The 21,536-nt window shown below is 37.9% G+C and overlaps 1 protein-coding gene across 1 annotated transcript in view; it reads right to left on the bottom strand.

Moving 5' to 3' along the window:
• The window catches only part of rsrc1 (arginine/serine-rich coiled-coil 1), a 78,162-nt gene that overhangs the window by 49,116 nt on the left and 7,510 nt on the right, over positions 1-21,536 (bottom strand). Inside the window, exons 4-5 of the mRNA XM_077722166.1 lie at positions 12,177-12,362; positions 724-760 (exon numbers count right to left, since the gene is read on the bottom strand). Of these exons, the coding sequence (XP_077578292.1) occupies positions 724-760; positions 12,177-12,362 (223 nt within the window). The remainder of the gene's footprint in view (positions 1-723; positions 761-12,176; positions 12,363-21,536) is intronic.

Here is a 21,536-nt window from a genome sequence, read left to right on the forward strand (position 1 = left end):
ATATACATCTATACTCTTCATTTTAATGTGATCCTAAAACAAAATCGGCATTCATTATTTACTTTCTCGGGCCGCACAAAATGATGTGGCTGACCAGATTTGGCCCCCGGGCCGCCACTTTGACACCCATGCTCGAACCAGCCAATCACTTAACATCTATTTTCAATGATAAAATGTTTTCCTTCAAAATAAAACACACACCATTCAAACTCAACAACTCAGATCAATTTGCCACATTGTCCATCATAACTGCATTTTACAGTTTAAAAATGGCCTCAAACTTCCGACATTTTGCCATATTCAGGATCATTTGCGTGTGTATGCAGTTTAGTATGCATGGGGACCAAGACGTGCGACATCCACAGAGAACCAGGACCCTCGCTGACCCCCGTTTATAATTCATCCATCGAAATATAGGGGCCAAAAGAAAAGTCTTGCTTCTTTCCCACCCAAAAAGACGACGAGAGAACCTTTTCACTTTGTTGCATGGCATCGTGACCTCGGATTAAAGCAAGTAAGAGAAAAAAAAGCCTAGAAAGGGACATTAAATTTTCAGGTTTTTTATCCCTGGAGAGTTTCTAGCGGGCTCTCGTGTGAAGAACAAGCCGGTGTGTGTGTTTTTAAGTGAACGGCATGATTTAAAATGGCCATATTTTGCTGAAATTTAGATTAACTAAAGTGTTTGTTGATGTGTTAAAGTGTTTGACGTAAAATAGAACTTACCAGATGTTCCAATCCTGCTTTCATGATGGCGGCATCCCTGCAAGACAAGATCAAATTTCCAAAGTGTTACTTAAGTTCCCACGTTTAGAAACAAAGTTATTTACTATTAATCACTTTGTTTCATTATACTCTCACTTTTCTTCATCAGAAAAGTGTGTGTAAACTTTACAAATGAATGAATAAAATGAAAATAACCCTAAATATTTCAAATATTTTGCTAATTTTGCAATTACAGGGCACATATATGTCACAAAATATCATTACTTTAGGTTGAGTGTATAGTTAGGTGAATTATTTTATGATTATTACGTTAAAGATAGCTGGAAAAGTACTTTTTGGGGGGAATATTAGTACAATTCAAGCAACAGCATCAATAACATGTCTTTGTATTCTATTTTTTTGAATCTGGCAACCAATATTTATATATACATCATATTCAGAGAGTATGTGATATAGTAGTTAGCAAAAGAAGATTTAAAATGGAAAAAAAACTGCAATTAGTGGCTAAACATGTCCAATAAAAACATAAACATGGAAGTTAGAAAGTTAAGCTCAATATTCCGTTTTTGCCAACCAGAATCCAAAACATTAAATTGCAAAGACACCTTAATAGCCAACTGCTTTATTAAACTGACTCCTCCCACTTCAAAACGATTGGACGAATGCAGTATCTTCATCAGTGGCAGCCAATGAAAAAATAATATTCAAAAGTGTGTGTGTGCAGCAGAATGACAAATGGGAAAATGTATGTATGTTCTATAAGAGAAAAGGGCAAATAGACAAATAAAATAATGGATGCAATTTTGGCATATTTCAAATTTGCAGTAGTGGAAATTTACTGACAACTGTGTGTGTGTGTGTGTGTGTGTGTATGTTTCTGTGTGTGTGTCCGCACATGAAGAGGCTTATCGACAGGCTTCAGTTGCTAATGCAGCCGGCAGCATCACAGTGTAAATCTATACCATCTCTAAAATTACACACTGTCCGACGCGAACCCCCCCACCATCACTGACCCTTTCCTCCTAAAAATCTATCCATCCATCAAACCAGATTCCATAAGCGGGGTCAGCCCCACATCATTAATTTCAAATAAGGTCTGATGGAATGATAGGAAGATAGATTAAAGAAAAAAAATGGGAGATGGAAACTAATACGAGTAGGGTGGTGTAGTGTTACCAAAAAAAATATATCATTATTATTTCCGATGCTGATTGAGTTGGAGTTGGATGTATTTAATTAAAGGACAGCACATATTAATAGACATAAATATGTAAATATGTAAGATTGAAGCAGAGAGTTAATTTCTATCTTTAGGGCCTTGTGTGGTAAATGATGACATATTATAGACACAAATAGCGCAATTTTAGACAATTGTGTGGGCATTTTTTTGTCTAAAAACCATGCTTTAAGATAATTGGCTAAAAGGTTCAGAGATGACATTTGGTACTGAATTTTCACAACTATAAGGTGCACCTTATTATAAGGCGCACCCTCAATGAATGACATATTTACATTTTTTTTACATATATAAGGCGCACTGGATTATAAGTCGCCCTGTCTATTTTAGAGAAAATTTAAGACTTTTAAGTGCACCTTAGAGTCTTAAAAATATGGTTTTAAGGTATGTAAGGCAGGAACAGAAAAGGTGTTTTGGCTAATTTAACAGTCTTTTTGAAGGGAACTACACATTCACCTCTAGAGCCAGCCCTTGTTGATTTTTGTACAAAATCTTGCAGAAGAGGAGGAGCTTTGTAATAGAAGTTTTTGTCAACTAAGTTTGAATCTGCATGTTTAACAGTATTGTTCCAGTTCAGACATAATTTTTTTTTAAATATCTGACATTTTTTATCTTACAATTTTGCGCAATTTGACCAAAAACGACATTTAAATTCCACCCAAGCTCAAATCATCTAAAAACCAGGTTCATCTAAGTTCCTTTCCCAAGTGTTTCTATTTTGATAAGCCACTGATTACATCAACAGTGTGCGAGCAATAACACCTCTAATTTGACAATTACAGCCCTCCTTCTCTCTAAGGAAGGTGTTCATTTGCTCAAGATAGACACAGATCGATGGATAGGTAACATCCCTAGAGGGAAATTAAGAAAATATAAAGTGGCAATGAAAGCCTTGAGGGTCAAAAAGGTAAGCATGGAAAAATCTGTCTGTTGTTTACTCCTCCTTCTCATTGCAGCACAAAGTCAACCACTTAAGGCCAACTTCATCTGGACTGTAATTAAATTACACGGTGACAAAACACCCCTGCCGCATTCATTATACATGGCGGGGAGACGGCGAGACATTTGTTACCGTGGTGACAGTGCGTGTAATCCGCTAATGAAGCGCAATTAACGGGAAACAATCTAACACGAGGGAGACCAGAACACTGTCCCTCCTCCTCTTCCCGTATCGTTTTCCTCTCTGGTGCGTTTTGGTATCAAATTTATATTGAAAAGCGTATTTTTAATGGACATTTAAGCAGCTCCTTCTTTTAAACGGGCAAGTGAAAGCCATCCGTTTGACATGCTCATTCCTGTGTTGAACACAGTATCTAATCCGATGAGGTCTTCGGGGAGCCGGAACTCCGCCCCCCCTCCAACCCCCCGAATCTCCCTCCCGTCTTCTACTCACCCCTCCTTCTTTGCGGCATTGATTTCTGAATTACGCCACAATATTAAATAATTAATATACTTGCCGTGATTGATGTTTTGCATTAGGCCCATATTAGGTTATCAATCAAAATCCACTTGGTTTAATGTAATAATATTGAAAATATGTCAGCGCCTGTTGGTCCACTGGGTTGGAGAGTAATGGCGGTGTAGGAACAGGGGATTGCCAGATGTACTAGCAGTACTCGCTATAACTGTTAATGATGGGTGTGACAACAAAGTCCAACTCGTGTTTTTGCCTTAAAATTGTGGTTGGCAAGCAACTGGCTAAGCTAGAGAATGTAAATTAAAAGTACTACCATATTTTGCTGTTTAATATACCCCTCAGTTTAATATACACGGGTATATTAATACCCCCGGTTTAATATATTATATATAGTTATATATAGGGGTATATTAAATGGCGCACAAAGGGGAAGGTACGATCCACTACGCACTTTTTATGTCGTGACGGGGTGCATCAAGGTTTTGAACTACATAAAAAACTACATAGTACTCAGCTACAAACTACTTACTGCTGAATAAAGTCTGACTTGGAATTTAAATGAATTTAAGTATCTATAATGATGCCCTAAAGGACCCCATACAAATCTTGCCAAAAAAGCTGAGTTTCTGTTTAATATACACGGGTATATTAAATGGCAGGGGTATATTAAATGGCACACAAATGGGAGGCTCAAAAAATAAATAAAAAATCATTTAATATACCCAGGTATATGACATGATTTTTGCTCAAAAAAGCAAAAATCATTTGATATATACCCAGGTATATGACATGATTTTTGCTCAAAAAAGCAAAACTAATTTAATATACCCGGGTATATGACATGATTTTTGCTAAAAAAAAAAAAAAGCAAGGATATATTAAACCTCTCTTAATAGATAGATGTCCATTCCATTTGAATGGGGATGCCTTAAAGTCAATGCTCATTTTCAATTGCCATCCAATAGTAAGAATCAATCTGATTGAACGCAAATTCAATTTGGAGTAAATTTCAAGTTGGACATGATATTGTCCCATTCAACCTTCTTCAATGTAGCCAAACTTCAAAGCTCCAACCGGCAGACAATTAATTACAGGCAAGATGAGTTATTATTGTGCTAAAGTTTGGAATAATTGCATTAGGTCTATAAGAGAATTTCACCTCCCAGACGCCAATCTTTTCCCTGAATGGATGAATACCTTTAGAAATCCGGACGAGAAGAAAGAGTATGAGGATTCATTTGATTTCCAGCGAACAGAGCTGCCCATTAGCCAGGCACTCATCAGCTACACATTATCAGCAAACTGTGTAAGGGTGTGTGTGTTGAAGCACTTTAATAGGCTTTCCCTCTTGGACTTGGGTTATCCCTTTTGCACAAGGCTTATAAGAAAAAGCTCGCAATTTAGCTCACGTGTCTCAAAGTGGTGGCCCCGGGGCCAAATCTGGCCCGCCGGAAAATTTTGTGTGGCCCGGGAAAGTCAATCATGAGTTCAAACTTTCTGTTTTAGGATCAAATTCAAATGAAGAGTATAGATGTATATTACATTTCCCGATTTTCCCCTATTTAAATCAATAATTGTCATTTTTTAGTCATTTTTTTTCAAATAAAAAGCCAAATAGTATAATTGTACAAGTATGAATACACCATTTTCGAAACCTAAACTTAAATATTCAAGTACACAATGAATCTAACCCAAAGATTTCTCTATTCCTCTCATGTATTTAAGGCTATTTAAAGTACTTGCAAAAAATTTAGATTAGATTAGATAACTTTAATCATCCCATATTCGGAAAATGCCATTATCACAGTAGCAAGAGGGTGAGAATACAGACACAGAAACCAAAAAAAAATGAATTTCTATCCAATATGGTCAATATTAACCACCATCAAGATAAACCCACTACTGCCACTCTTCAACATCTACATGTACTTTTAATAAGATTAGTCCCGCCTCCTGTCTCTCTCTCCCTTAACCTATTTTCAGATTTCAACACAATATTTCCATATTAAACGCGAAGGGCCAGTTACAGGTGACGTCGTCAACTCTACATGACAAAAACGGATAAAGCAACATCAAATTGAAAAGCTCCGCCTGCAAAAAAGTGCTCCAAAAGAAAAGCCTAAAGCTAAAAACCTGTCCTAATCCTTTCCTCTCCTCTCTTTTTAGCCTGTGTCAGCTGTACCCGGCTGGCCCAAAGTGTCAGTTAGCCTCGGTTAGCAGTTCATTTACATAATCAATATGACAACCTTATTTTTCCAATGCAAACAGGATTTACTTGCTGAGCTGTGTTTGCTGATATGTGTGTGTGTGCGTGGTTTTTGTGTGTGTGTGCGCGCCCCAGTCGGTCTTTGGCCAGCAGCAGTCATGGCCCTCTTTAGGCTTAATTAGATTAGGTGCGATTATCCCGGCTCTACCTTACGAGTGGACGGGGAGGATAAAGCGACCACAAAGAACCGCCTGTCAAAGCAACTGGGTTCTTGCGTGCAGGTTATCGGGGGGTCCACGTTGCGTATATTGTTATTCATTTCATCTGTGCGCCCTGTGGCTTTTTTTTGGGACTTTACTTCGACGCTGGTTACAAATGTTTAAGTCCGTCAGAATATAAAGGAAGGTTGATTTGCGGAGAGTGTCGGGGTGAAAGATTTTAAGGGAGGGAAGGACGAGTTTGGGTTGGTGAGGTGGTCGATTGTGACAAGATTTGAGGTTTTGAAATGGTTCTGATGCAAAAGTGATGGTTGTTAATGGTAGTTTTGTCGCTATGTGCTGTTGGTGAGGCTGTTTACTGTGACCGGACGGTTCGTAGACGGACACTTTGTCAACTGGACAATTCGGCGCCGGCGTTTTGTATTTTCACGACTGTAAGGCGCACTTAAAAGTCTTACATTTTCTACAAAATAGACAAGGCACCTTATAATCCAGTGTGCCTTGTGTATGGAAAAAAAATAATGTATTCAGTGCGCCTTATAATGCGGTGCACCATATAGTTGTGAAAATACGGTACACCAACTTTCTTTTTCCTATATTTGCAACAAAACATATTTTTCTGCAAAAATGCATTTACATACTGTATTTTCCCGACTATAAGGCACACATAAAAGTCTAAAATTGTCTCCAAAATAGACAGGGGGCCTTATAATACATTGTGCTTTATATATGAAAAAAAAATTAAAATGTGTCATTCATTGAGGGTGCGCCTTTAAATGCAGTGTGCCTTATAGTTGTGAAAATATGGCAATTCTCCTAAATGCCTTGCAACCTGCCACACCAAATCATGACTTTGGAGATATCAAAAACAACTACAGCAAACCGAGACGAGATCTTTAACACTTCATTTTGCCTTCCGTGAAAGTCAGATGGTATAAAATGGTCTGAAAAGATATAAATGAGTGCAAAGAAAAGAGGGGAACAGGGTAATTGGATTGGGCATGCATGCGAGTGGACTAGGTGTGCGACTTTCTCAGTGTGTGTTGGAAAGGGGGGGTGGGCTTTTATTTGGCCGGATCTGGTCTCTGTCATCGCGCTCCAGGCCTGGCTTCTCTCTCCGCCTGCAGCGGGTCTCAAACACATCAACACACTCGGACACACTCGCAACGCTAAATGTGTTAGCGTTGTGAATCGCCAACGGTCAGTCCGAGAGCCAGATTTTTCCTGTATTGGTGTGTGTGTGTGTGTGGTTCGGCCTACACCCCCCAACGCAAGTATTTGCATACTCCTTTAACAACTGACTAAATGGTTAAGCAGATTACAGAGCGCACTAAGTGGATTGTCACAGCTCGCTATCACTCGCTTGGGGATGGCTCTCCTGTGATTAAAAGTGGCCAGATACGTATTGCCCTCGCTCGTAGACACATTTGGAGCGGTCATTTTCAGATGCCTCGTTGTACAACGGGACTCTGGAGATAACAAAAATAAATCGTAATATACTGGTATACTGTTTTCTTCATTGAATATTGCAGAGGAAACATTTTGTTTGTATTGGAGTAGCAGGATGATTTCGAAATGTATTCGTAGGATATCGTAAAAATAAGAATGTGAGCAATAAATCTCAATCATTTGACCTCATTCTCTCACTAGATCTACAACACGTGTCAAAGTGGCGGCCCGGGGGTCAAATCTGGCACGGCGCATCATTTTGTGTGGCCCGGGAAAGTCAATGATGAGTGCCGACTTTCTGTTTTAGGATCAAGTTCAAATGAAGAGTATAGATGTATATTACATTTCCTGATTTTCCCCCTTTTAAATCAATAATTGCCATTTTTTAATCATTTTTTTCTGTTTTTAGTTCAAAAATGACTTTGTAAAATCTAAAAATATATATATAAAAATATCTAAAATAAACATTGTTTTAGATCTATAAAAAAACTGAATATTCAGGCCCTTTAATCCAGTTCTTTTAATCCATTTATTAAAAAAAATTCTAAATATTATATCTAAAAAGGTCTTACACCCCCTGATCTCCGCCTTGTAACTGAGCCCAATCTTTCTCCTACCAACATCCACTTATAATCTCCACGTCAGACAATTATTCCTGTTCTTTGTTCCCATTCCAATTCAGCGCAGACATTTATACCCAAAGCGGTTTCAGCCAAAGCAATCATCGCCTAACTACAATCAACTTCTACTTACAAGACAATGGATTGGTACTTCTCCTTAGCGTCCCAGCTAACACAACCACAGGCTACATACAACACATCTAACCCTTTGCAATATTCTTACAGTCCATCGTTAAAGCACCATCTCGCACTCCCCTTTTAATAAACCCTCAAACACAAGCAACAACTCATTGATTTGATCCAACGCAATGCGAGACCACCCGAACCTTCCTTGGACTTTGTTTTTGAAGTCTTCCTGATCTCCCAAAGTCCCAGTCCACCCATTCAGACATACAGCCTAGAGTCCTTCACACAAAGCAATAGCAGTCACATCCATACCACCCATATACACACACAAGCTCCCGATAGGCCGAGTAGAAGCCTTAGGCTTTGGCTACCTACTTCCACGCACACACAAAAACACTTACTTTGTCCGCTTACTGTGGATTACCGACACTAATGAGCCGATAGATGTTCAACAGAAGGGGAAGAAGCGGCCAATCGGTTTCTCGGAGTGAAGCGAGATGGGAGTTAAAAGCAAACAGTGGTTAGGATACTTGATTTTGTTTTGGCTGTGCCTTGTAGCGTTGTGTCTTGACCCAAGACCCCATCGGCGAGGCTGTTTTGTCGAAGAAGAACGAGATAATGAGAGCGTAAAATCAAACGGCGGACAATAAGAAATCCTTATCTGAATGTGGATCAAATTAAAATGAAGAGTCTAGATGTATATTATATTTCCTGATTTTCACCCCTTTTAAATCAATAATTGTAATTATTTAAATCATTTTTTCTGTGTTTTTAGTTAAAAAACCATTTTTTTAAATCTAAAAAATATATACAAAAAGCTCAAATAAACATTGTTTTAGATCTATAAAAACACAGAATACTCAGGAATTTTAATTTTTGTAAAAAATAAAATAAAAATCTAAATATTATATCTCAAACGGCCCACAAACCAACGGATAGTTGTTTGTCTCCTGGGTCACTTCGTTTCAACAAAAAACAAACATAGCATGTTTGCCATAACATGTTGCAAATTCTTTGATTTAAACAAAAAAAGCCATCTAAACTCAAAGACTCAATAGAAATATGACAATCCTAACCTTCATATACACTTCTACAAAGGCTCCAAAGCTGCTACCAGAGGAGCATTTTATGAACGTGGCCTGTTTTAAATGTGACTCTTTTGGTGTTGACAAACAGCCATCTGCTAACTTAAATAGAACAACTGTAAAGAACCAATTGGGAAATGGATCACAACAATGGGTGAACAATACCAATATGCTATGTACTTGTTGATACAAACTCTAGAATTAAAGCTCCTAACCTCATTTTTATACCTTTATTTTATCAAGAATACCAGTATGCTATGTACTTGTTGATACACAAACATTCTTGAATAGGGCTCCTCAGTTCAATCAACCAACCAATCAAAATCCTTTATTTCTAGTTAGTTCTTTAGTTCTCCAATGACCTCACCATGGAAATGAGTTAAGTCTAACCCTGATATAAACAGAAACAATTCCAATCCCCTTGGGGTCCAAGATCATTTCTCAAAGACTCTGCTAGTACAAGGGTGGTCAAACTAGTCCAGGAGGGCCTTTGTGGGTGCAGATTTTTGTTCCAACCAGTCCAGCACAGGCAAATTAAACAATAAGATTTCTGCAGAAAACAAGAAGTACCTGAAAACCTACTGTGGCCCTTAGTGGACCAGTTTTCCGACCCCTGGTACTAGCCTATCAAATCCCTTTGAAACTCCAGCCAAATCATATTGACAAGTCAATTACCATCCCAAAACGACATCTCGGACACGACTCCATCAACCAAAACAAACTCTTTCCACAGCCCAACAAGTACAAGCGCATAGTCAAACCACAACACCCCATTTGACCTTGTACAATAGTCTGATTAAGATTAACATAACCACACACCCACACCCATCCAATCAGCACTTTCCCCTTCACCACTGTTGAACGGCAATAAGATCTCTTAACACGAGCCGGTGGTTTTCAATGAATTTTGCATGAAAACATGCCGGCGGAGCACCAAGTTGCCTGCTGTCATACTAGAAGAGTACTAAATGTTTAATGACGACAACAGCGCGAGCACAACAGAGTGGCTTGTCAGGGTGCCGCTGTGAGACCCCCCCTTACCCCACTTTCATCCTGACAGACTCTTTAAAAAAGCTCCTGATCCCCCCCGTTTGACATCAACATGGCACTGCCTGGCTCCCCTTTTTCTTCCCATCCAGTAAGAAAACCTGGATGTAAATGAGCTTGGAGTAGTGTCTATGTGCGACTGTTGTGTAAGTGTGATTGTGTTTCTTCAGTGATACGGATGACGGCGGGTTTTAAAAGAAGAGCCAAGCCGTTGACATCACCATTAGACGAAGAGGAGAGGAAATGAGAGAGAAGACAAGGTGGCAGGCGTACAGAAAGGATGCACAGCTGCAATTGGTGTTTTAAATATTCCTCAAACATTTCACATCTGTCAGCTGTCTTTCTTCAGCTAAAGGAGCATTTGTCATTTGTCAGATTTCCCCATCTCTAGTGGAAGTAGGCGAGGAACATCTACGTCATACCGTGTCGACATGAAAAGGTCCATGGATAGACCGGCTATGTTTTTTGAGTCAAAAAAGTTGAGCCTTTTTTCCAATGCAAGTACTGAAGTATTGTTAATGGTTCTATTCTAAAAGTTCACTTTTTTAAATAAATTTACAGAATAGGCTTTTCTTAATCAAGACAATTAGTCAAACTTTTACATCTTCATTTAGTTTCCATACCGTTGATCTTCGCAGGGGGTGCTGGAGCCTATCCCAGTCAACTATAAGGTACACCGTGAATGAGTGGAGAACCAATGGTGCGGCTAAAGTTGACAAACAACCATTAAAGAGTGTTAAATGCCTGTTTTTTGTGGATGTGGGTTGGAAAACTGGAGTACCAGGAGAAAACCCACGTGGGCATGGGGAAGACATGCAAAAGATTGGAAGCCATTGACGATTTGGAACGTTGAGAAGTGAAAATCCATCCGAAATTGATCATTTTAGTGCTAAAAATAGAAGGCAATTGAACTGGACTGGAAGGGTTGATAGTGTTCATTAGCTGCCAACCCTTCCCAGTCCAAATGATTGGACATCTACTAGCTATTAAGGGTAACCATCATGTTGGGAAGTTGATATGTATGCTGAAATAAAGACAGTCTAAAGCGAGGTCAGAGATAAAGAAGGAGATTCCTATCAATGCTAAAGGATATTGAAGCCTTAATAAGAAAATAGATAGAGTAGTCTGCCTTAACATTTTCCTTTGATAGCTTTATTTGTTTTTCTGATAGAGATCTAAAAAAGAAAAAAGCAATATATTTAATGGTGGCAAATATACGGATTGCTATTCGGTTAAAAGAAAGTGCCGGCATTGTCAAAATGAAACGTAAAAGACCTTGAGAAGAGAATAATAAACTTTTACTAACTAAAATCCCTGATTATTCAGTTTGTTATAGATCTAAAACTGTTTGTTTTAGCTTTTTTATATATATTTTGAGATTTTACAAAATATTTTTTTAACTAAAACACATAAAACGTGTTAAAAAATAAATTATTGATTCAAAAGGGAGAAAATCAGGAAATATAATATACATATATACTCTTCATTTGAATTTGATCCTAAAACAGAAAGTCAGCACTCATGATTGACTTTCCCGGGCCGCACAAAATGATGCGGTGGGCCAGATTTTGCCCCCGGGCTTCCACTTTGACACCTGTACCTTAGAACAATACTCTTAATACAATCAGCCTTTTTTTCCCAGATTTGAAAACTGACCATCTTTTCTCCCATGACACTAAAACACTAGAAATCCGATATTTGTATGCACCAAAACTTATTGCAGTTGGACCACAAGTGGCTAAAGTTGAATTAAATATAGTAAACTTAAAAAGTTACACACCAAAAAAAATAGCGTCCTATCTTGCAAAGGGGGAACTGGATGCGATTATCAGAAGAGCTCAGATACATGTTTGATTGCAAAAGGAAATTGAAGGAGAAAAAGATTGAGTAACAGACGTATGGACGGAAGACCAAGCTTCATATTTAACTTCTTTAAGACCTCATGTGTCCTCTGTGGACAGGACATTGGGATTGAAATGGGAGTGGCCTAAACACAGCAGCATTCTGCGACATGTACACTTGTATGTAAGGAGTTATTCATCACTCACCCCTTTTTATCCGCCTTGTCCTTCTTGTCTTTGTCTCTATCTCTGTCACGTCCTTTGTCTCTATCCCGGTTCTTGTCCCGGTCGCGGCCCTTGTGGCGACTGCGGGTGCGATCCCGGCTTCTGCTTCTTCGACGGCGACTGCGGCTCGCGCTTTTGCTTCGAGATCGGCGGTGGCGAGAATGAGACCTGGGGGGAAAAAAATGGAGTGCATTTTAAAGATCTTGCTATCCTGTTTAATATCTAAGTAATGTTTAATATCTAAGTAATGTTTAATATCTAAGTACTGTTTAATATCTAAGTACTGTTTAATATCTAAGTACTGTTTAATATCTAAGTACTGTTTAATATCTAAGTACTGTCTGATATCTAAGTACTGTTTAATATCTAAGTACTGTTGAATATCTAAGTACTGTTTAATTTCTAAGTACTGTTTAATATCCAAGTACTGTTTAATATTTAAGTACTGTTGAAACCAGCTCTCAAAATTATATTCATGAGAGAGTTTAATAACTAAATGTTTACTGTTTTCAACAGTACTTAGATATTAAACAGTACTTAGATATTAAACTGTCTCGCATGAATCAACAGTAGATATTTAGATATAGTTAGATATAGAATAAATATAATTTGAAGAGCTGGTTTCAACAGTACTTAGATATTCAACAGTACTTAGATATTAAACATTAAAAAATAATAATAAAATCCACTTTTAAGCATTTTTGTGGGCCATTAACCAAGTGTATTTCTGTTTTCAGTTATTTTAATGTGTATATATTGCACATACACACACAAGCTTATACTACAGATAGACATAAAAATACAATACTCTTTTACTATCACGATATGACCCAATATTTCATGAATAAATCAATACCCAAAAACCAGAATCCAAATTCCACACAAACCCCAGCACGAAAATCCACTCTTCCACTTTTGCAACCAGATGGGGTAATATAATCGATGCCAGTTTTATTTTGAAAATCAATCAGATCAAAGTCATCTTCATGGATTGTGGCCTGAATTAATGAATCGAGCCCAGAAAAAAAATAGCGCTTTTGCTCATAAATCTCCCTAGAGTACTTTTAGTACTCTTTTATAGTCTCAGTTGGTTTCTCTCAATAGTTTTGACAATAACATATAGACAATACCATAAAACATCAAAACTAAAAAAAAAGATAACATGACTTGAAAACGCCAGAGAAGTAGATTAAATCGACTGTTGGTGACAGCCCACCTCGTCTTCACGGGGTCGTTAGAAAAGACGGAAACAAGGTAATTCTCGCCAAAAGGCCGACTTCCAGCCTTTTGTGTTCATCCTTCACCATTTGGCTTTAATGACACCCAGTTACATAAAGTCAAAGACTACACACACAACCACACACTACAACAATAAAGCCAATTAGACGGAGACTCCGAGGAGGACCCACGTCCTCAGGTATTGATCCCGCGGATGACCCTCTGCTCTCCAAAAGATTTACAACGTAAGATTTACTCTTTTAGTTAACACATGACTGCACAGTTTACCACGAATCAAAATGACAGACACAAAAAAACGCAATTCCGTTTACAAACGTATAGAAAATGAAGTTGTTACCGTGCATCTGATCAAGAAAAAAATGTCCGTCCTAGATTACGAGATATTCTCGACGTGATACCGATTCCTGATTGGAAATCCCAGCAGAAATCAGCGGCGAAGATAGCGTTATTTTCTATCATTTATCATTTTATTGATTTGTCTATAAAAAAACGAAGAGTCAAACCTGCTGTCCGCCAGCTTTATTGCTTTGTGCTCTTCTTTATTAGTTTGCAGTTTGGGACATCCACAGCTGTCTCTCTGCCGACAGAAAACTAATCATTTTTCTTCAGAGGCCTGTCACCACACAAACAGACAACGCTTTGACAACTGTTGCCATCAATTAGGAGATGAGGCGACGATTGAGATCGTCCAACACCAGCGCCCTTATTTCGGGTCGTGGCTGTTGGGGGAGGACGTTGTGTTCATAGCGTTGAGCCAACATGGCCGAAAGCCACATTTAGATGTCATGATCGAGGTCTCGGATAAATAAAATGGCCTTGAGTGCAAAGGAGCATCAGCGTTGAACGTAGTTACAGTTTTTACTCGTATATAAGCCGCACTTGTATATAAGTCACACGTGTATAAGCCGCACCCTTAAAATTGCATTAAATATGTTGAAGCTTACATTTTGAGGCATTTCTGATACTTGTGGACAGCAGGTTTGACTGTTTTTATAGACTACCCTATTTACTCGTATATAAGTCGCACACGTATATAAGCCACACCCTTAAAATTGCATTAATTAATTGCAGGAAAAGGCAGAACAACAGAAAATAATAATAATGTAATCATTGATGTGTCACATTATTTATGGTCGATATAAAAAGGGTACACAATTCCCTAGTTTTAATAAAATAAAAATTCTTTCCACATTTGTTGAATATGTCAACTACAAGTTGTACTTTTTGAATTATTAGTAATTAGTTATTATTTTAAATTATAAGTTATTGTGGTGAACTTGTTGCACTCAGCTTTTTTCCCCCAATTAAGTTTTACAAAATAACAGACATATTAATGGTGAAACATGTTCTGAAATTCACCAAGATGAATATTTTAATATCTTTCAATTCTCACATTTGAAGGGGGAATTGTAAACTATTTCCCAAAGTAAAAATGCAAGTCATATTTAGTCTTAAACGTCAGTGGCTTGAATTATGATACTTAAAAAAACAGGAGTAGCATGTCATTAACATTGTTACTAAAAATATATATATATATTTATCTAATTCTGCTACTATTACTGGATGATTTCTACTTCCCAGAAAATGACTTTACTCGTATCTTGTCATACCCCATTTTGATCAAAACACCCTAATCCACTCACTAAAATCTATTCATTAAATTCACCACACATTTGATGGAGTCTGTTCATCAGTGTATACAAGATCAGCCATTAGCCTGCACGAAGAATAACAACTAATAGAGAAAAAAAAGAAAGAAAAACATTGGCATTTTAAGCCTTTGGAGTCTCCAGGCGAGATAATTCATCAATGGCACAAACAGACTTTGGAATGAGTGACTTTGTGTGTTGACAATGCCTGCGCATGTTTGTAATCAACACTACATGAGGGGGGAAAAAAATAGGACAGAGTTGCAGTGTTCCAAGCTTTTTTAGTCTTACATTTAGCGCCAAGCAAATTGTGGCCAGAATGGGCAGATGCATTTGCCGCAAATCTCTGTTTCTGCAACAAAAAACAACAAAAAACAACAAAAAACACCCCCTTTTTTATTTTTCCCTGTGAAGAAACAGCCCACTTCTGGTGGTGTGTGGCAAATTAAATGTTCTGTAGTTAATAGACTGAGCTTGTGCTGCTAAATGTCAATTTCCTGACCAAGTCCTTCCCCTTGGAGAATGATTAGCTAATTTAAAGCAGTGAGATAAATGAACCAATGTGGGACAAACCCGAGATAAACAGTCATACTCCGACCAATCAACCAATCAACCGACCGACCGACCTGGCGCCGTTTCTCTTTCTCCGCTTTACGTTTCATTGGCCTTATTATCGCCGGAAAAAATAGGTCTCCTATGGCCTAAACATATTTTCATTTCCAATAAAAGAACCTTGCTGTTTAGCCGCCTGACATCACTGACTCAGTTTCGCCATTCCTCGCTCGTTTTTCCGCTATTCGGTCTATTAAATCCCAGCTCCCCCATTGGTTGAAACCGTTTTCCTGGTGAATTATCAATCGAGTAATTATGCTGCATGTTGTTGGAGGCCCGGGCTAATGCTTATCGGCGTTGACCCCCCGGTGCGAGGCGGGATATGATCCCTCGCCGAAGCCCATTGGAGTAATTATGCGGACGGGTGTGAAGCTTGATGGTGTTCCTGGGCTTATCTGTAAGAATTCCATTTCTCTATTTTATGGAGGGAAGAAAAAAATTGGACATTAATGGTGGTGATGCGATATGACGGGCGTCAGATCCAGGTGAACGCCTCTGCTGGTATATGACCCCGACGGAGTCATTATTAATACCGAGGAGGGACATGGAATGGACGTGTGGGCCAAGACCAATCCTTTATCTTCAAGGAATTCCTATTGTTTGCTTGTCTTCTTGTTTTTCTCCAAGGCGAAATAGCAAGGGAAGAAAGTGGAATGGTCATTTGTAAGTTGTTATAGGCAGTCCGTCTTGTTGAAATAGTCCCTGTCTGTCCATTAGGACACTACGTGTTTATTCAAAGATGAATGGATTTGACTACAACGCGAAAATGCTGGAGTAAACAATAGCAATTGTTGAGTTGTGGGTGTCTGGGTGGGATCTTTGTTAGCAGCACAAACTATGGGACTTTAGAAGTAAGGGACTGATATTGACATGTCGTTAAATATAAATACTATGGTAGTCCCTTGAATATAGTGGTTGATGTAGGCCAAACATGGTCACAATCATCAAAAAAACGCAGGGTCACCACTATTATAATTTATTATATAAATATACTGTATTTTCACGACTATTAGGCACACTTAAAAGTGTTAAATTTTCTCCAAAATAGACAGAGCAAGTTATAATCCAGTGTACTTTATATGTGGAAGAAAATGTGTCATTCATTGAGGGTGCGCCTTTAAATGCAGTGCGCCTTATAGTCGTGAAAATACGGTATATATTTTTTTTATTTTCTTGAGTGCTGAGACCTAGTAAAAAAAAAAAGTGGCTTATGCTAAATAAAACATATTCCTCAGTGCTGAGTTTTAGTATATTAGATTAGAACTGTATTTCATTCCATATTCGGTAAATTCAGGACAGACACAGAAGACATTGTAGACCTAGTTAAGATTTTTTTTATAAAGTGCATGAGTGGCTTCCACTTACAAGTTTCAGTGTGGATTTTCACATCTTTAAGAACTTCATAAATACATAAATAAAATATGTATTTAAAAAAACAATTTATATAGGGAAAAAATTGAAACATAGTGAATTTGCGAGGGATTATTGTACTTCAGATAATGACTGTCTTTGGTAGACCAGACACGGATTATTAGTGAATTTGTTGACAAGAGAAAGGTCATAGTATCAAACATTTAAAGTACAACCCCACATGTAATACTGACTCAGGATTTGTACTCGGAAGAGAACTTGAATCTGGTCTACAACTGCCTATTGTCAGCCATGCTTGACAATACTTGTGAAAAACAAGAAAACCAATCAATTTAGCATCCAGAGTTTCAGATTTTCTCATTTTATAGGAATGTTTGTAAATGTTTGCCTCCTATATGTCCTTAACCAAGTCACTCTGATCAATCAAACTCATCTTTCTGTAAATATTCTATCCCCCAATCACACAAAAGTAAGAAACTATAGCTTCCTTGGCATCACCATGTTTCCGACACTTCCACATTTGAACAACTTCATAAACGTCGCGTTAATTCCACCAGCAGTGTTACTTAAAAGTCACTTTTCTCTTCTTATTTTGTTTCTTTCTGGCATTTCAACATGTCTGAAAAGCACCTTGAGTGAGGAGTGTGTATTTTCCCGCAGCCAAAAGACGTGGAAAAACAGCTGTTCCCGCCTGCCGCTGCCAGCTGAACGGAATGCAAATATGTTCGCCATCCAGAATTTATTACTTTTGAGTGCTCTTCAAACGCCTCGGCAGACACAAGTTTAATTTATGATATTCCTCTAATTACCAGAGATGTCGCAATCATTTCCCAAGCCGCTTCCTCCTTCCAAACACTCGCATTATCCCTTCCCTCGGTTCAAGGCCCGCGGAAGGCGCTAGGAATCGCCATAAAGTACGCGATGGTTTAGACCAGATGTGATAAAGTGGAGGTCAGGGGGCCAAAAGTGGCCCGCCACATCTTTTTGTGTGGCCCAGGAAAGTCAATCATGAGTGCTGACTTTCTGTTTTAGGATCAAATTAAAATGAAGAGTATAGATGCATATTAAATTTCCTGATTTTTCCCTTTTAAATCAATCATTGTCATTTCTTAATCATTTTTTTTCAGTTTTTAGTTCAAAAATAATTCTGTAAAATCTAAATAAATATTTTAAAAAAAGCTAGAATAAACATTGTTTTAGATGTATTAAAACGGAATATTCAGGGCTTTTAATCCAGTTATTTTTATCCATTTATTAAAAAAAAATCTAAATATTATATCTAAAATGGTCCGGCCCACATAAAATCGAGTGCTGACTTTCTGTTTTAGGATCAAATTAAAATAGAGTATAGATCTATATCAAATTTGCTGATTTTCCTCCTTTTTAAATCAATAATTGTCATTTTTTAATCCATTTTTTTCTGTCTTTTTAGTTCAAAGATCATTTTGTAAAATCTAAAAATATATAATAAAAAAGCTTAAATAAACATTGTTTTACATCTATAAAAAACTGAATATTCAGGGCTTTTAATCCAGTTCTTTTAATCCATTCATAAAAAAAAAAAATCAAAATATTATATCTAAAACGACCCACGTGAAATCAAGTTGACATTAAAGCACCCCGCCAACCAACCCAAGTCTTTTACACCCTTAGCCAATCAAGGTGAAAAATCCACCAACAAGCCCCTCCCCTTCCCATCCATAAAAATCACGTCACAATCTGTCATAATCTGCCGTTTGCTTTCTATTCAAAAACGAGAGCATCAACAGTAACTTCTGCAAAACCCAACCAGAAACAAAACATCGGGTCGGACCACCCACCCACCAAAAAAACACACGGCGTTCCAGGCACTCGGTCCACTCATTTGGCCGAGTTCAAAGGACCCTCACATCTAAATGAGCCGACATGGGGCGGTCCACCACCACTACGCCAAAGAACAAATTGTGCAGAAAGAAGCTTTTTCAATTTACGTCTCCGTACGCCAAGCGTCACTCAGTCGCCCTACCGCAATCCTAAACCCTGAGCACCCGTCACCTTTGACCCCAGCATGGCCTGGGCTTGACATGACACCCATTAGCAGCTGGGGACGCGGAAGGCCTGGCCGCAAGGTCAAGTGAAGGTCACGCTAAAACTAGGTGCTAACTTGCCAACTCGCTCACAGCCACTCATGTAGACCCAAAGCCAGATTTTTCTGGATTTTTGCGACCTACCAATGCCTATTGTGGCCTTCAAAAATTAGTTATGGGCTGTTTGGAGAGTTGGTAGTGCTTGTCAAGGCTGCTTTTATTTGTAAAAGCCAGATTCATGACAATATCTCAAAGTTTTTTGGGTTTTTTTCAATAGGCACAAGAAAAAAAAAATGAAGAAATCCCTTAATATGAGCCATTAAAAGCCAAACCACATTTGGAGAAAAATAAGAAGCCTTGAAAGAAGACCAAAAAATGTCAATTTTGGAAGTTAAAAGTGGAATTGCGACAACAAGTGATTTTTTTTTGCACAAATTGGACAGCTCAAAGAACAAAAGGTACTCAATTCATGGTGTGCTGTTATTTTTTTAAGTTTTAGATTGTGTGTAAAAATGAAATCACTTTTTTCTTTTAAAAATTAAATGTGAAGTTCATTGAGGCTGCGCCTTTAAATGGGGTGCGCCTTATAGCTGTGAAAATACAGTAAAAACTTTCACCACAAAGTACACAAATAACAACAACAAAGAATCAGACAAATAATCCATAAATACGAACTGGTTTCTGGATATTTTAAGTTTTAGACAAAGTATCGTTCCATATTTTTTTTTAGTATTATAGTCTGCATTTTGTTAACATAACACTAATACAAGACCTAAAAAATGAGTGATGAATGCAATTTCATGATGATGAATAAATCTGTGTCCAATTAGCAGGTGTGTGGCGTCTCCATTTGAAAAAATAATGTTTTTTTTCTCCTTCCCACCTCTTATACACATCTCATATTTATGAAGTGGCGCAAGATCTGAGGGCCCCGACAACGAGTGCCTTTTATTGTTTAAATGTGGACTGAATGTTGGTCTCTGTGTGCTTAAGTGATTTAGGAGAACAGTCACAAGTGTGCTATCGAAAAAAAAACGAGAAAAAAAATCATAAACGCTGAGACAAACCATGTGGGCGGACTGTAACAGGCACCGAGGAATGGCCGACAAAAAACAGACGCCAATTCCACTACCAACGGGAAACTACACTTAATTAAACACCTAAGAAATAACTTGGGAAAAGACCTTATTTAAAACAATAAGCAGGATTTTTGGGTTTTCCAGGAGAAAGTTGTCTTTTCAGGGTTGCCTCCATTTTTCAAAAGCTTTTATGTCAACAGCCTCCCGGGAAATGAATGGAAAGTGAAAGAAAAAACAGTTATGTGTGACCAGACAGCCCTTGAAAGGACATTTATTTATTGTACTAATCCCCGTTGGACGCCACCCATAAAAACCAGGTCTTGTTGTTTTAAAAGAGTTCATAAAAAAGTGATATTATTGAAAGAAAGCCTTTAGTCTCCTATATATGGTCTTTACGACTGTAGATTATGATTCGGTTACTAGTTTTGGTCAAAGTAGGGATAACAATGACTATTATATACTGTATCAAAGTGCCATTATATACAAGCAGATTATTCACTATTCACAATTTATTTTAGTAATAAATAAGACAATTGGCAATACAGTATCCATTATATTTATGTACCGTATTTTCACAACTATAAGGCGCACCGCATTATGAGGTGCACCCTCAATGAATGACATTTTTCCATATATAAGGCGCACTGCATTATAAGTCGCACTGTATTTTAAGGCGCACTGTATTATAAGGTCTACTGTCTATTTTAGAGAAAATTGAAGACTTTTAAGTGCGTCTTATAGTCGTAAAATGGATGAATGAGGCACTCACTACTTTACAGTCACCTCTAGAGCCAGCCATTGTTGATGTTTTGGATTTTTTTGTATAAAATCTTGCAGTGGGGGAGGAGCTATAGGATGGAAGATTTTGTAAACTAAGATGGCATCTGCATATTTAACAATATTGTTTCAGTTCAGGTGTTTGTGTTTTTTTAATATCCGACAGTGGTGGTTTTTCGTTTTTGGTTTTCTGTTTTTTTTTTTCCATATATAAGGCGCACTGGATTATAAGGCGCACGGTCTATTTTGGAGAAAATTTAAGACTTTTAAGTGCACCTTATAGTCGTGAAAATACGGTATTTTAAATCATGCCATTCACTTAAAACACACCGACCGGGTTGAATCTCATCTGCCACCCTTGTTTTAGGACAAATCCAGTTTTGGGGGGGGAGCAACTAGTAGAATTTCCTTATCTTTTCTCTTTCTCTATCGTCTGTCACATTTTACCGGATGACCGGTCTTTTCTTCTAAAAACGAGGCAAACGGCTAAATGACGACGCTCGGGCCTTGCCAATTAGAAATAATTAGACAGGCATTTCGGTGGCAAAC

The sequence above is a fragment of the Stigmatopora nigra genome, chromosome 8, assembly GCF_051989575.1.
Source record: "Stigmatopora nigra isolate UIUO_SnigA chromosome 8, RoL_Snig_1.1, whole genome shotgun sequence".
NCBI lineage: Eukaryota > Metazoa > Chordata > Actinopteri > Syngnathiformes > Syngnathidae > Stigmatopora > Stigmatopora nigra.